The sequence below is a fragment of the Tympanuchus pallidicinctus genome, unplaced genomic scaffold (assembly GCF_026119805.1).
Source record: "Tympanuchus pallidicinctus isolate F22 unplaced genomic scaffold, pur_lepc_1.0 scaffold2, whole genome shotgun sequence".
Taxonomy (NCBI): Eukaryota; Metazoa; Chordata; class Aves; order Galliformes; family Phasianidae; genus Tympanuchus; species Tympanuchus pallidicinctus.
This window is the reverse complement of record NW_026294721.1, coordinates 25,092,431-25,109,613: the sequence shown is the minus strand read 5'-3', so window position 1 is coordinate 25,109,613 and position 17,183 is coordinate 25,092,431. Positions and strand designations below refer to the sequence as shown.

Genomic DNA, 17,183 nt, shown 5'->3' with positions numbered 1-17,183 from the left:
GCTTTGGTCACCACTAAGCCACAAACAAATATGAAGCATTCAGCAGCTGCAATGTTGCAGTAAATACTAACAAAAGAATTTGGACAATACCTTCTAGTTAATACCTCAGTTTACAAAACATGCTCAAGCAGTGGGATTCTTGCACTGAGAAATGGACACACATCCGGTAGCAACTTAAATCTGTGTGTTCATGGTTACTTTGGTACCAATGCTCCTGACATCACCAGTTATCCACACATTGTCACAAACAGCTTCACCAGCATTAGACCTAGTTGTAAGAAAGGACTTTAACTCCTCCTTAGAGGCTTCCTGGTTCTTTTGTGTCTGCTAATTAAGAGTGATGGGCCCACTGGGACAGTGAACGAACTGAAAATAAAAATGGATAGGTATTGTCACAGCTCCCAGGCTGGTAAATTAAGTATCCTTCACTTTGCAAAAGGAAGGAGTTAGCAGGAACTGTGTTTGGAAATGTACTCAGAAAGAACTTAGGCTTTTATTTAAAACAGAAGAGCTAAACATATACAGATGAAGTAATTGAAAAATAAAAGCACAAGAGCAATCTCTGAATGGTGACATGGGTTAGGGCACCACACAATCTAATGGGCTACCAGTGGCAGCTCATTTAAAACACTGGAGAACACTGTTTGGGTTGTAGAAAGTCATTTCTGAAGGCAGGAACTTGTGAGAACCCAGAATACTAACACCATAACACTGGGGGGATTGTTATTCAAGATTTTAAATGAGCACTGCCAATGTTTAACAGTAATGATAAACACAAATAGATATGAAGATCAGAGCCAAGGAGCTGCATGAAATAACTACAGGAAATTTGACAAAGAAGTAAAACACAGAGTGTATACAATGAATTGAGCTCTGTTAGAATAAGCCACCCACTGTACAAATCATCTCTTTAACTAAATTGTTTCCTTACGCAGCAAAGAACCTTCAAAGCCTGATGCATGAAAGGGTCCTCCCAATTCCTCATCCCTAATGAACCTCAGCATCCCCTCCTTCTCAGTCTCCTGAACACACACACACTTCAGCAGGTCACACTTACGCTGTGGGCTCTGCCTGGTGCAAAAGGTTCTCATAAACAGCTGTTTCTGTGTGCTCTTCATGCTTTGGACAAATGAATGAATCTCGCTTCCGCCTCAGAAAATTTAAGAGATCGCCATAGCAGCAATATTCTGTAATGACCAGTGTGGGCCCTGTAGAAGTACACGAGGTCGAGAAAGCAGGTGGGCATTATTTCCAAAGCAGAAAACCTTACATAAAGACACCATTCAGCAAAGCAGACAGACTTGTCTATTAACAATCACAACGCCTTACACTGACTAAACATCAAAAGTTAAGACTAGCGACCCAGCTTCTTCTCTTTCACAGGCAAGTAGCTATTGTCCAGCGAAAGCTGTGTCACTCCCAATTAATTTCCACCCTCCCCAGTAGTACTGCATTGTACATAAAATTAAACAAATAAGTCTTTTTCTTCTTGTGATAATGTTTCTGGCCAGACACATCTGTTTGATTTTGCTCACTTCCTGAAGGAAGTTATTTGTTCCAAACGTTCGAGTAATTCAGGCTTCAAACATTAATCCTTTTGATTCACTTCTGTTTACAGTAGAGCTTCACACTCCTTCAGTAATGTTTTGGAAATGATGTAGAGTGTTATATTCCTTAGTATAATAAGAAAAATCATTCAAATAGAACAGCCTGCTGAGACAGAAAACTACACTGCACAAGGTCTTAGAATATTAAAATGAAATCGGAAAGGAGAATCAAGTCATCTCCAGCACGGATGTTTATAGATCAAATATACGTTTTCTGAGTGAATGACTGCAGCTATGGCCCTTGAATGTGTAATCATGCTGCGTGTTATTTCATCTGTACGCTTATTCTGCACCACCATTTCTTAACCTCAACAGTTTATTTCCATTTTTCTGCAGTTAATAATTACAGCTTTTATAACAGAGATTTGCTCCCAGACCACATTCCTTCAGCTGTCAGTGATGTGCACTCGAGCCAGCAGCTCTGCTTTGTCGACTACTTGAAACTGCTTTTTAACCTATTTAAATCATTGTAAGTGAAAGTAAGAAACATTTCGCATCTACCTAAAACTACAAATTCTTACAAGCTCATTTTCTTTGAAAAATGAAAAAAAAAAACGTAAAGAGCAAATATCTGTGCAAGAAACACCACCAACTTTCATGCTTGAAAGCACCTAAGTTAAAAATACAGGACAGCATCACTCTGTATCAGACACTGCAGCTGTTAGGTATCTTTTGTTATATATGAAAATAAACTTTTTAAAGTTTCTTATTTTTATATTTATTTTTGAAGCTAATATTAAATAAAAAACACTTGGGTTTATTTGGGAAATCCTTTTTCTCAGCTTTCTACCTTTCAGACATTGTGACTTTGGTGGTACCTTAACAGATATACTTGCAATCCACACAGACTGGAACGCTGCAAGCAGCCGGGCTGCTGACTGCATACCCTGGATACCAGCAAGTTCACATATCTCTTCTCATTCAAGAGAAATAGAGTGGTGGAGGAAGAATACCTTAAGTTTTGTAGTCTCTCCAAAAAAAAAAAACACACAATGGCTCACAAGGAGAATAACAACAACCTTCATTTTCAGCTGCACCTACAGCAGTCTCATCATTGTTTTTAGTATGAGCTTAAACCTAGGTTTAGTAATTCACAGATGACAGTTGTGATGATCTGCAACCTGCCTAGGCAATACATGTATTTAACAAGTTTATACTTAGCAGCAATGGCTCTCCTTTCAAGGTTATTCCTTCCAACGATAAAAAAAAAAGCAGAATTAATCAATAATCTGCTGATACTATACCTCCAATAGTGCAAGCTCCGAGTAGATTCACAATATTAATGTGGTTACCAAGGTAACTGAGAACTTTTAGCTCTGACATCAAGGCTTCTCTTTCAGTTAAATGGGCGCTTGCTGCAAGGCAAAATGCAATGCTCAGTAAATAGCACCTACCAGAAGGAAGATAGAAAAAATTGGGCAGCAGATGACAGCCACTTACGTTTCAACATTTTCACTGCTACTGTCATAGCGGCATCAGATTTAAATAGGCCATAAGCAGTAGCTTCAACAACCTTTCCAAAAGCTCCAGCACCAAGGGTTTTACCTAATAAAGTAAAACAATACACCGTGTAACAAATTGAAGCACTTTTTGGGAAGGGATTAGATTTCTCTTTCATGGTATTAGGGAAGCGAGTGTAGATACATCTGCTTGCTTTGTGTCCCAAGGTAAATACGAGCAATTATCACTATTTGCATTCCTGCACAACATCTTTTTGACAAAACCCTGCTATGTTTGACCAAGGTCTCATATGAGACCTGCAGGTTTCACTCCACAGATGAAATTAAATCAATATAAACTTACCAAAACTCAACCGGTTTCTAGGAAACTCCCATTTGTGATCATAAGGAAGTTGCGTTGGGTCTATGTAAACATAGTTGTTTCCATTTATTTCTTCAACAACTTTCCACTGGACTTCGTATTTGGGTTTCTGGGAAGGAAAGAGAACAGCTGTCAGTACTGACGCTCCCCCAGGCAGCTCCCACTCTTTCCTAACTCGACTTGAGGAGCTGTTGATTTTACCTGCAAATATATGTACACCAGGATCATGACTATGATGCACATCAGTCCAGCGGCGACCCCAAATGCAATTAGTAAAGGTGTGAAAAGGGTGTGGGTACGGATTTGCTCTAGAAAGAAAAACAGAGAAAATCCTGCCTAAATACTAAAAAGGAAAAAATACCCTAAATACAATCAAGTGAAAAAGCTTTCCTTGAGTCTTCCTTGTGTAACATCATTTGAGGTTTCCACTTTCCCAGAAGTGCTCTGAGTCCATCAGAGTCCATCTTTAGGATATAGTAGGAAGGCCTTGGCACAGAATCCACATCACTTGCTTCCCTAGACCCTTAGCTCTAGGCATGACACTGAGATCAGCTAGTATGTGCTTACAGTCAAAGAAGGAAGCTTAGTTAGGAGACTTTTCCTAAATCCTAATTTCTCTTTTCCTCCCCCGAGAACAATCTCTGCAACCCAGTGTTTGAAAGCAGAGGTTGTATAGGATTGAAAAGGAATATGGCTTTACCCTGACTGTAGCTTATTTGTATGTTCTATCTGAGTAGTAGAGAAAAAAAGCATTAGCAGAACATGCAAGTTTTCCAAAGCAAGCGGAGATTTACAAACACATTTTAAGTCATCTGTGCTCTAGTGCTTTTTTTTTTCCCTACAAACCCACCAGTAGTGCTCACAAAACTCATAAGCACTTTTGCAGTATGTTACTTCTTTTACGAAAGCAGAGCCCTTACACTCCAGTCAATGCTGAGACCACATTTTCCTGAGACGTGATAAAAACCAGACAAAAATGCAGTCTTATCTTGAAAGAGATCATGGCCTAGAGTTTAGGACCTAGACAGTCAAAACAAAGACAAGAGAAGAAAAAATGACAGAGAGAAGGTAGACTAGTGCCATGCTGCAGGTGGTGTGTCCCTGGTCTAGATCACACTGCACAGGCAAAAGAAAACCAGCTAACTATTGCTCTGCAGTTCTGAAGATATTACCACAAATATTAACTGAAAGGAGAAGGTGATGCTTTTACAGGCAGAAATCGTATCATAACATATTATCATACATTCAGCCACGCAACCATTAAATTTATTGTGGCAAAGGCAACACTTAAAAGACGGAATTCTTGCATGACAGCAAGAAGTGGACAGCACCAGTGTTCACTCCAGACAATACCTTTAATAGCAAAGTTGAAGAAAGCAGAGCTCTTGTCACCATTGCTGGATGCCTCACAGCAGATGGTACCAGTGCTCCTGAACATGCTGGCATTAACAGTGCTCTCGACCAGGATCCGCTCAAAGGATGGCACTGAAGAATTTGTGTAACTGACTTTCACATCCATGGGGGATATCGTTGGTGAGTCAAAACACCTGGGAAGAACAATGCTGTCAGTTACCTGCTGAAGATTGCCTTCTCAGGAATGAATGACAGGTGCTGCTAGGAAGGCAGGCAGTCAAAGGCAGACCACCAGCAATTCAAACAACACGGCTTCACAATGAGACTCAACTGAAGATCTTATCTTAAAAGCTTATCCCACTCACAATGCTTTCTTATCTTCCATGTAGTGGGTGAAATTGTCAGAACAAGCTGTACGGACACCCTGAGGTCTGCACTTGTTGCTGGCTAGGGGTACATACTCTTAAGTTTTGTAACCGTTAAACCTGCGTGGAATGATGGAATCATAGAATGCTTTGGGTTGGAAGTGACTTCTAAGATCACCTCATTCCAAACCCCCTGCTGTAGGCAGGGACACCTCCCACTAGATCAGGTTGCTCAAAGCTGCGTGCAGCCTGGCCTTGAATGCTTTCAGCAAGGGGCTACTACAACTTCATTGGGCAACCTGTTCCAGTGAAATGATGCAGGTGGGAGATCCATGACTTGCTAGTGTAAGATTCGCAACCACAGTGCAAGCCAACAAAAATCTGAAAATGTGCTTCACAGATGCTCACTTCACAGTAGAACTCTGCAGGCCTTTTGGAAATGTGGTAACTAGGCATCAGGTTTTACACATAACAACGTCAGACTTGTTTACTTGTCAGACGCTTCATGTGAATAGAAATCTAATTACTTTATGTCTTGAAAAATTATATCATTACACAATAAGACAAAAGATAACAGCTGTATTCACAAGTGATTCTGTGACTGTCATTCTGTGAAATTGGATAGAGAATGTGTGTCATCTGGGGCCAAACTGATATAAACATTAGCTAGCCTGCAGCAGGGAGAAAGTTTGGCTTTAACTTTTCCACAGCAGAAAATGCTGTTCCTTTCCCTTCAAACCACTGCAAATAATGCAATACCTAAACTGATGAAAACAGTGATGCAATGTAACTGCTACCAAGTCATTTTTCAGTCTTCATTTTTAATTGTTTATTAGTGTGTGTTGTATCTAGAATAGGTTTTGGAGACTCTGGTTACTTAACTCACCTCTGTTCAGTTCCTGGGCAAAAATACCAGTAAATGGTAGGGGCTGGGAACCCAGCTGCCACACACTGAAGAATGCCATTGCTGAGTATATCCAAGGTAAGGATCTCTGGTTTTGCTGTAACACACACAAATGAGAGTCTCATGTTAAAGGAACACAGAATTTGCGTTGCCACATGCTCATCACCCCGGTAACTTGTGTGTGCTTCTACCCATAGAGTGAGGGGAACTGAACTGCCCACAGTTCTGCAGCTGTGAAAATCTCTGTTCTTACACTGAATGCTTCCATTGGATTTCAGAGCACTTTACCTCCTCCATGTTCATCAGATGAAAGACCCTACACAAGCAAAGTCACAAGCTGTACAGAACAAAGTATGTGTTTTAAACAAGAAGGCAGTTCCAGTTCCTGCAGAGGAACTTTACCAGCTTTTAACAGGGACAGTTAATCCACAGCTGTGTGTGTTACATCTGTCAAACTCCACCTCTCCTGCATCTGCCCTCCATTAAACATTACCACCACAGTCAGAAAAGAAACTGGAGTGCAATGCAACCAGTGCCTATCCCTATCCCACAGAGGGCATGCATCCCAGTAAAACACTGGGCTAACAGGCTCACCATCTGAAATGCTGCATGAAAAGGAAGCTAATATTTGGCTGGCTGTATTAGCTGCCCAAGCTGTAATTTCTGATTGCTCTGGTAGTTTACAGAGCAAGGCAGACAGCTGGTGCCCTATGCTATGACACTGCAGTCCCTGTCTCTGCACTGGGGCTGGTGCTGCATGCAGCTCAGAGCTGCTGTGTTAAGTATGATGGGAAAACAAAGCAATTAGGTGGACTTTGCAGTCCTTAGCCCAATGTCACAGGCCTTCAGGCAAGGACAACGCCAACATGACTCTGGCAAATATTAGAAAGATTTATTTCTTGGAGAACTAGAATTAGAAGCCACAGCTATATTAGCTTCCTTGCAAATTAGAAAAAAAAAAAAAAAAAAAAGACAACAATGGCAAAGCCAGACTGTATGCCAAAGATGTTCACTTGGCACAAATTAAAAGTCTATTAACCGTTAATATAACTTTACAGAAACCTAAGATGATTTTCTAATATTGTAGGAACTTGTGAGACTGTACTGACAACTGTGGAAAAAAGCAATTTATTTCAGATAAAATCCATGTGACAAGGCTGCACACCGTTTTTAATGAATATTCTACTTGCTGATTAAATTGGAGGCAATAAAGCACATATATTCTCAATAATGTAGCATCTCCTCATGAGTCATGTTACAAGAACCAAATGTTCTTTCATTTCTAAATCCTCATGCTGTGTCTTATGCAAACCACCCAGAACCAAACACTGTTGCAAAATGTTGAGACGGGTTTTCAGCATTACTCATTTGGAGCAGAACTTTTTTGATAGCAGGCAGTATCTCACACAGTCTTAGCATTCACGGATTATATGAAATTCAGCTTTCCTATCTCCTATCAACAGGACTGAATTGTGAAATTCTAACTGTGTGCTTAGGTATATCACCTGTGTCAGGCAGTGTGTTACAACACCACAAAACTTTGTGCTATGTCCCAGCACCTGCAGTCCTCACTTAAAAATGCCCCAAACTTCTCATTTCACCACTTCTGATTTTCAGCTCTTATCAGTGTTGATTCTGAACATAGCAAAGATTTGAAATAAGTCAATTCTCTTTCAGCTCAGTGCTCTGAATAACAACATTGTGGGTTCAGTTGCTTTTGATTCCCAATTTCTTCATAATTAGCACAGGAAAGTAGATGTTTAAAAAGTAACATTTAATAGGTATTTTCTATCAGTACAGAGAGAGATTTTCTTCCACAGCCACATTTTCTGGACTGGACCGAATCTTTCCACAGCACCACAGTAACTCCTCATTTGTTCAGTGCATATAGCAACAACAGGAAAAATGCCAAGCCTCATGTGCCCTCTAACACCGTGACCATTTTCTTCTCTGCAGCATGATCCCCAACTGCACAGACAGTATTTTGTTGACTATAATTATAGCCAGATATTATTTTGCATTAAGCGCAGATACCAGCTTGAAGATTCCTCCACTAATTGCTAGATGCATGGTAACTTGCCACTCTGGAGATTTGTACAATTTCTTAATTGTAGCTCAGTTCAGCATACTGCTTGTCAAGTTGTAATTTTCCCTTTGGCTCCTAATTTCAGAGCTCCTTCCTTCCTTCCCTAGTTCGTGTAATACTCTCTATGACTGACTACATTTTATTTTAGCAATTTAGCATTGTTTCAAATTAGCATATGCAATTGCTAAATGTGTTTAAAGTCTTTCTGCACAGGGTTTTTCACATCCTTCAGCAAATGCTTCAGCATCGATTTGTGTTTACATGAAGATATCCCCCTGATTATGAATCCTGTTTTACCTGTTTGATTGCTTTTTGCTGATTACACGCCTGAGCCAGACTTGTAAACAGCAGAAGCTAGATCCCAGCTATTTATGCAAAGTTCCCAGTGACAAGGCCAAATCAGGACACATGATTAGATCAGCATCTGTCCCACCCACACTTGACTAACCTTTTGCAGTTACTCTGCTATTTGAAATAATGTTTTGTTGTTGTGCAGTTTGTGTTTCGTACCTAAATGATGAGCATCTTACATGCTACTGAAAAGAGTTTATTTTTCCTAAAAACATGCTCTTCAAGGGATCAATCTGCTTCAACTTCCCTTTTCAAAAGGAAAGAATATTTGCAGTACAAACTTGCAAAACACCAGAAGAAACTCCTTCTGAGCCAAGTGCATCAAATCCATCCATTTCAGCAACATTAGTAGCCCTCCCAGGGCCGCACTACATGGTAACCAAGGCTCTGCTGAGGTGGCTTCAATCACTTCATTTTATCCCAAGACTGATCTTACTGTTTCCAAGACTTCCAAGTTGATAACTTCCATGTTGAAGCAAGAATGAATGATACTTGAATGCTGCTGGTTGCACAGGCTAGCCTTTCAAACTAAGTCATGCATACTCTCTCCTGCCACGGCCATAATGCTTCACCATGCCATTCCTAGTGTGGCTCCCTGACCACGACCTGCAGGGGTTTCAGCCTTTATCAACTACACTGAGAACTGACATCTGATGATGACAAAACTGCTGCCGTTTTTTAAAGTTATTTTGCCCAGATTGCTCCTGAGCAGCCAGAAGATCCCACAGTGCCCTGCTCCCAGCACATATATGATGCTGCAAGTTGGGAAATATTACCCAGCCTCATGGGAGCTGATTGCTCCACAACCTGTGATTTCTTCCATTTCTACCCAGAAAGTAAACGTCTAGCTCAGCACTTAGCTCTATTAATCTCTGCAACAGTCAAATTCCCCCTTCTGATTGTGATCCACACTTATTCAACATGGCAAAGGATAGTTGAGGTTGCCAGTGCCCTCAACTCAAAAATCATAGCTGGGGAAGTGAAATGCACAACACAGATGACTGCATTTATGGAGAACTGAAGAAATGCCACGTTCCAAATGGAGTACAAATTACATTTCTAGACCCAAACTACAGCACTGCAAATACATCACTGATGCTTTAGATGCTGACATTCATTGTCAAATGGGAAGAATTCAGAAATTAATATATAGGATTTTGTGAATATGTGGAAGTCTCAATGGTCCTGCGCATGAGCCCACGCCCAGAGAAAGACCTATTACTGCTAAAGCACTGCAACAACATATTTGCAGCATATACTGCACTTCCTATACTTTTTGTTGTCCCAGGCTTGAAGGCATCACTATCTACCTTGCATTAGTTTCTCCAGTTTGCCTACCGTACTTAATCTTTGCCTTTAGCAGCTGCCAATATCTGAGAGTAAGAAATTCTCTAACAGGATGGCTCTGCCATAAAGGACAGTTTCCTGAAAGTTTCACTTAACTCAATTTCAAGTTCAGCCTTTGTCGTGAAGAATACTATTTACAACTGAGGTTGATCCCTTTTTTTTTACAAGTACATAAAGACAACAGCATGTGCACTGTAAAGCTATGCAGATTTCTCTAAAACAATGCAGATATGTATTATGATGCAGAAGTATTTAGATGCCAAAAGGCACAAATGAATAGTTCTGCTTACAATTTTCAAATTGTACATCCAACTCAAACAATTTGAAGAAAATTAGTAGCTTAACTTGGCAGACAAAAATGCAAATTATACGTATGCAATCCTTCTACCTCCTGCTCCACCTTAAATTATCAAAGGTTTATGGTACATGGCTCATTTTTGAGACCACCTTTCCAGGTGCTACTTTTTCTTGTTCCTGTATAAATTATCTGTCTGCTCTCCAGTAACCTCTGGAGGATGTTTGCCAGAACGTAAGGTCACACTGGATAGTAGGTGGATTTCTGTAAGTACTCTGCACTTTTATATCTTGACATTTAAATAGTTTTGCAGCATGTGCTTCACTTCAGAAAGCCTCTCATATGCTGAACCACACTGTGACATCTTGTGCATACATTATGTTGTATAAAATACAATTACTGTGATAATGAAATATTTCAGACTGTTCACTTACTTTTCACATAGACATTAAATGTTACGGAGGAGCTGGCATCTGAGTTGGACACAAAAAATGTGTAAATGCCTCCCTCTGTTCCTTTTAATCGGGTAAGGTGAAGTTCGCTAGTATAACTGCAGAGAAAAAAAAAGCATTAGCGATGCTCATAACTTGCCATCAACTGCTGCACAAAAAGCCAAGACAGAAATTAGTAGTGCACCATCTTCTGCATACACTGTGTGATGGTGCAGGGCCTCCGCGTTCAAACTGAATTCTTAGTTTAGCTTACAGGCAGCAGTGGCATCATGTAGGTGAGCTGGGAGGCACGCTGGTGCACTCAGCTCAGCACTACTCCACACCTTGGCTGGCAGACTTCACACCAGGTACTGCAGTAAGCCTCATTTTGGCAAGACCTTTCAGAAACAATTTTCTTGCCATCTCCACTTTCATCTTTTTTGGAGCAGACTCTAGTTTGCTGTTTCAAAGTGAAATCAATAGCACTTAAAGCCGTTCTTATTACCTGTTATTGCCCACAGTCTTGAACTTGACATAATGGTCTGATGAATTCTGTAATGTTTCGTTCATGTACATCCAGACTTCTTCCTTTGGTTTTGGATACGCCTCATACTCAACTGTTAAATTTCCATTTTGTCCTGCATTTATGTCAATTGTGGTATTCATTGTTGCAAACAAACGGACAAATCCTTTAGCTGATAGCCATAATAGGAAAAGAAAAACAATTTCAGGGCCATTTAGGAGATTGCTGGCACTCTAACCACACTTCAAGATCAGTGATCACACATTCAACTGTGAAACAGGAAACCTGATCTACTAAGCAGAACTTTAGCCCTCACCTGCTGAAACCAAGACCACTAGCTATGTATGTAACAATGAGGCACAGAACAAAGCAACCTCACATGCTTTAACATAAAGGATTCCATCTCTTAGTGATAAATAGCCTTTAAATGCTTCTGCAAGAATGCAAACATGTGCTTGATCCTACTCCAGTGTTTACTTTTTTCAAAAAATCAGTCACTAGCAGTATGGCACAAAAGAAACACTAAAAAAGAGCAAAATAAATCGATCACTTATGACAACATAGTAGAATACTCAGTGATTCTTTCTCAAGTGTAATTAAGAATGACATTACAAATGAAGCTATTAAAGACTGTAATTAGAGAAAAATGCACTAAGGCTAAAGGCCTGGATAGCAATTGTCTTAAGCTAAGGCACTTCTGTTCATCTACTGCTGGGTCTTAATCTTTTCTTTGGCGGGTGCCATTTATCACTGTGTAGTTCCATTCCAAAATATCACATGGAGCAGCATCCTTACTGCAGTGGTTATAATTTCATTAACGAACTCATCAGCTTCAGGATTACTCACTTTGAAAGACAATTTTTTTCAGTCCTATTACACAAATTCATATGGGAATTATCAGTCTGACAGACAGACTGCAATAACAAGGAAAAAAGCTTGAAAAAGCTGGGAAAGCTTGAATTTAGCCTCAAGTCAATCTCAAAGCTCTCCCTCTTCCCACTTTCTGGTGATCAAACTGCTGTGGCCAGCTGGGTACCTGAGCTCATGAAAACCGAAGGCAACAGGCCTTGGTGAAACCATATGGAGCTGACAGAGCACTTGACAGATGTTTCTAAGAAAGGAAGATGTATACTCACAGCAAGCAGGTGTGATATAAAAGTCTCTATTATTAAAAAAAAAAAAAAAAAAAAGGGAGAGAGAGAGGGGGAGAGAGAGGTGGTTTTAAATCTGGAAATTTAAGATTTTTATTCCCTTTGAGACCTTTTTTCTATTTTCTGTACAATCACATATTCAAAATTATATCCAAGAGCCTGCAAAAAAAATTTATCATCGTTCTGCCAATGTCCAAAACACTGTTCGAGAAACTGTTTATGGTTAGATGAACCAATCATGTAAAAAAGTAACCAGGAAATGTACCAACATAACTTTATTTATTTGAAACCTTTTGGCTAATACTAAAGCCACAGTGATTTAGATTCTGACACAATCTCACAGTCCCTCCAGTTTGTTCTACAGATCACTTCTCATGATGCCGGGAGCTGGCATGGTTTTTCTTAGAAAGATACAGCTAAATTGACGATGAATGGTGAAAGGAAACCAGGAGACAGAGTTTATTTTATTTTAGGATAGATTTGAGAGGTTTTGGGGAGAAAAGTATCTCTAAAATGAAATATTCCAGCTTTTCTCAGTTATTTTTTACTAAGCACGAACTTTATATTTTACTAAATACAAACTTGTTGGTTTATTTTCAACTTTCTACAATACTATGCTTTATTTTAGTCATCAGACTTCCTAAAGTCAATCCTTTTTAAAACCATATTTGCATGCATAGTAGTCCTAAGAATTCTAGGTAAGAACTTCCCTCCTCTTGTAACAAAAGCTTTCACATTATTCTCCTCAGGGAAAAGATTTTCTTTCATACTTAATACAGTTTCACTCTTTTACATATGAATCTAGTCTCTTATATTTAAAAAAAAAAAAAGAGGAAAATGTGTCATGAGCCCTACCCCCTCAAATGGTATAACAAGGTTAACTGCAGTCAGACTTCTGCAGCTAGGCTAGAGATCTATCCACAGAAGTCAAGTGCTTCTATTTTCTTTAGGCTACTTGGGAAAGCAAATCAAGCAATGTTATGGGGGTATTTGTCTCCAGAAAAATAGATTTACTAAGGAAGAGAATACAAGGCCTGGCACACAGCTAGTCTCAGTTGCCCTTGGTTGTCTTGACCTTAAGGAACTGAAACTATTTTAACCCACTACACAGACTAGGTCAGAATTGTCAAGCATATATCCTTAACTAGTCGATCAAGTTAGTATTTTTTGGCAGCTTTAAAATTTGAATGGCACTGTATATCATATGAGCTAATACACAGCAGCAGAGGTCTAACTCACACTATTAAACAATGGGAGGAGTTTGCTCACTATTAAGGGATATGATCCTCAAACCGAGGGAAGTGATGGATGCTGGATTTACCATGGTGGTGAACTCCAGAGACATTTCATGCTACCTATACACACTTAAATGTTCCCCACAGCATAATTTTAAATAAAATACGTATATAGCTCCTCCTGAATTAAAGAAACATTGACATGCCAGTGTCAGTGAAATTTCCCATGCTTGGAAGGCAGGTACTGAAGATATGCTTTGTATTTGTGCTGCCAAATTACTAAAGTGTAGGAAAAGTAGTAGGCAAAGGTAAATTACTTGCTTCATTAAGACTGGATTAAATTTTAAATTAAACCAGGAAAGAAAAAAACAGAGAGATGGGTACAATGTTGGGTGGTTGTTCTAAAATCACAATCCGATAACATGCACAGGGCTGCAGAAATTAAAGTAGCTGCACACTCCATAGCCCTTCCTGAACAACCCCCATATGGCACCAAGTCTGCATTAACCTTTTAATGAAGTAACTTAAACATTCAGGATTGGGGAAAAGAAGAGAAAAGGAAGGAAAAGATACTCAGCATCTTCATTTTCCACCTTCCACAATTAGAAATGTTAAGATTTCTACAGGAACTATTTACCTAGTGCTTTCAAGGTTACCGTGGCATTGGTTTTTCCAAAAGGGTTCTCTGCTTGGCAAGTGAATTCTCCAGAATCATTAACTCCCACTGAACGGATGTTCAATGTTAATTTCCTTTCGTATCCGTAATCACCCACATTTCTGCTTTTGCTTGTAACAATCTGTCGGTAAAAAAACAATTAACATCTAAAACACTGTATGCAGCATCTTTCCCCAATAAATTAAAAATAGAACTAATTATGACTTCACTATATTAATATTCATAACTTTAAACCAGAATAATAAGCCATCACGACAAACCTGTCACTAGAATCTCTCCATGCAAAACAAGCTGTCTTTGAGAGACAATGTCCTTTCCCAAGTTCTACCCCTTCCCCTCATTCTTCCCATCCGCAAACTCCACTCTAGGGCACACTTAGGTTGCACTTCACTGCTTTTCCATTTGATATTTCAAGACAGAGTGCTTCCAGTCCCACAAAGACCTGGAGAACCCACGTGAGAGAGGCCAGCCCAAAACACAGAGCTGAAAGCCTGTTTTCTTTAAATATTTCAGTCCTGTGAAGAAAAGGGTGTCATGCCCGAGCCAAATCCAGCTCGCCCTAGCTGGACTTTTAATGACGATGAAGGGGAGGAACTGACAGAAGGTTTTATTTGTACAAACAAATCACAGAATCACATAGTATGGTTTGGGTTTTATTTTCTCTATGCAGTTTTGATTCTTTCTGAGTAGAAATCTGTTCTGTGTGGAAGTGTTCGCTTACAGCAAGCCCCAGTTTTCAAAAGTGGTGATAACTCCTTTCAATTTCTTTTCTTTAACCTATTCAGAAAAGATTCTTCATACATGAATTTTATGTATTCTGTTTCTGTACCAAATTTAATGTGATGAGTCAGTATTCAAACAATAGCATCCCCTGTTATTTACCAGAAGGAACAGAAAGGTCAAACTTTTTTTAGCCAAAAATATTTTCTTCATAACTTTTACTCATAAAATGAAAAAGCATGAAAACTTAAGGTAAGACTCCAGTTTCAACACATTCTAACACAAAAAGGTGGAGGGAGGAGCAAGAAAAGAAGCGGAGTCCTCAAATGAAAGACTTGTGGTTGACCTTGGCACAGAACCAGAAGCCCCATCTGCAGGTCCCACGCTACCTTTGGTTCACTTAGTGCTCCCCTAGCCCTCGGAGCTGGGTGATGGGATTTCTAGAGCCACAAGCACTTAGTGAGAGAAGCTGTGCCAGATATGTGGCCCCAGGGAATGAGACTCATATTTTGCTATTTGCCTGAGATTGTGCTATTTATCCAAACACCAAACAATCATAGAAGCCCTTTTTTTTTTTTTTCATGCACATGTAGAATGAAAATGATGTATTCTAGTTACTGGTATTAACAGTAAAGGTCCAGCCAATTAGCATGGGAACATATATGGCAGGAGTTACCAACAGGTCTTCACAAGGGCTTTTAATTCATTTAAATTTTGGGGTATAGCCAGAAGAGTAGCAGGTGCCCTTAAGCACAAACCAGTGCCTGTGGATTCCTGGGCCCTCTCTTACAGATAGTTTTTCGAAACCCAGCCCTGTGTTTCAAGCATCAAGGTGACCAGGGGAGGGGACCTCACTGTTGACAGTCTTCAGCAGAGCTGTGCTGCCAGCAGCCAACTCTCTGGCATATTTAAGTTGTCAATAATTTAATTCCATCATGTCAGCAGCAACTTCAGTGATCACTACAGGCAGTTCACTAGTTCATTTTTCAGGACTTTCCTAATTAGTGAGGCACACCATATAATTTAAATGAATTAATCATTCCTGTGACTGCTTACTACTATTCCTGTCACATACAATCCCATGCTAATTAGCAGGTATTTTACTGTTAATGATAACGACTAGAATATGTAATTTGCAGTCCATGTGTTAATATTTGCAGCTCCCATTGATTGCAATGTGATGTGTAGGCACTCCGTGCTTCCGTATTTAGGCAGCCCAACAGAGGTCACCTAAACTTCACATTGAAGAGCCAAACTTTAGCTTCTGTTTGTGAAGAGAAGCCAGTGCTGATGGTAGCCCTGTAACCATGCTCAGTGATCCTGAAGGCCCATATGGGCATGGACGGGTCACTGAACACTCACCAGTCTGTAGAATGTGTCCCTTTGGGAAGGCAGCAAATCCAAATCCACCACACGCCAGTGATGCAAGGCAAGCACGTGAACATTCACAGTTTGTGTACTGCACTGAAGCATACAAGATGTGGCTAAAGGCACTCACCCCACTTTTGTAAGAAATCCAACTAGCTTGTACACTGCTATCCACATCCATGATTATGCATGTAACTTCAAATTCTTCCCCTTCTTTGAGAAGCTCATAGCTTTTGGATAAGGTAATGACTGGAAGAGCTTTGTGAACTGGAAAACAATTTAGAAGTGCATTACTTTTCATTAGCTTCAGAGTTTCCAAGGGGGGATAAAAATCAACAGTCATTAACTTTCCAATAAAATTTCAGGCCTCCAAGAGACATTCAAATTTCTTTAACATATTACACACTTGTTTCTTCACAACAAGCACATTTCTGCTTCAATCTCCCTTCAAATTAAATTTAAAATTAGGTAATACTTGTTAGAGCTTAGTAGCTTGCATGATAAACTTGAAAATGTTGAACCATCAGTGAGACACTCATTCCTTGACAGCAATTAAAATGTTGTACTCTAAAAACGCAGTGAAGATCAGTCACTGAAAAACCACAGCTTTATACTAACTGCAGCTTTGAAATATAAAATAGAGCAGCTGACACAAAGCACTGTCTGCTAGGTCCGTAGCAAGCACCTGGTAGACCTGCTTGGAAGCTTCCGTCCCCAGGCAGGGCACATGCAGCTCGAGGCTTTCAGCACACCTGCCTCTGACAGCACCATGACCTGTGCTCACAATGACCATTCACAGAAGCAGGGGTGTCTAGAGCCATGGTCACTGACACCTCAGTCACCTGAAAGGTAGGTGCTTACACAACCTGGGTCTTTTCAGGAAAATGTCCCAGATCTACAGCCCTGTGGGCTAGCTATACCCCAGTCATAAGTCAAGTACACTTGAGGAC

At 39.9% G+C, this 17,183-nt stretch overlaps 1 protein-coding gene across 1 annotated transcript in view; it reads right to left on the bottom strand.

Moving 5' to 3' along the window:
* Positions 1-17,183, bottom strand: part of KIT (KIT proto-oncogene, receptor tyrosine kinase) — a 51,036-nt gene that overhangs the window by 10,480 nt on the left and 23,373 nt on the right. The window contains exons 4-14 of the mRNA XM_052682899.1: positions 16,364-16,500; positions 14,107-14,266; positions 11,066-11,255; positions 10,564-10,679; positions 6,033-6,147; positions 4,782-4,975; positions 3,630-3,736; positions 3,411-3,537; positions 3,048-3,152; positions 2,852-2,962; positions 1,058-1,208 (exon numbers count right to left, since the gene is read on the bottom strand). Coding sequence (XP_052538859.1) covers positions 1,058-1,208; positions 2,852-2,962; positions 3,048-3,152; positions 3,411-3,537; positions 3,630-3,736; positions 4,782-4,975; positions 6,033-6,147; positions 10,564-10,679; positions 11,066-11,255; positions 14,107-14,266; positions 16,364-16,500 — 1,513 coding nt within the window. The remainder of the gene's footprint in view (positions 1-1,057; positions 1,209-2,851; positions 2,963-3,047; positions 3,153-3,410; positions 3,538-3,629; positions 3,737-4,781; positions 4,976-6,032; positions 6,148-10,563; positions 10,680-11,065; positions 11,256-14,106; positions 14,267-16,363; positions 16,501-17,183) is intronic.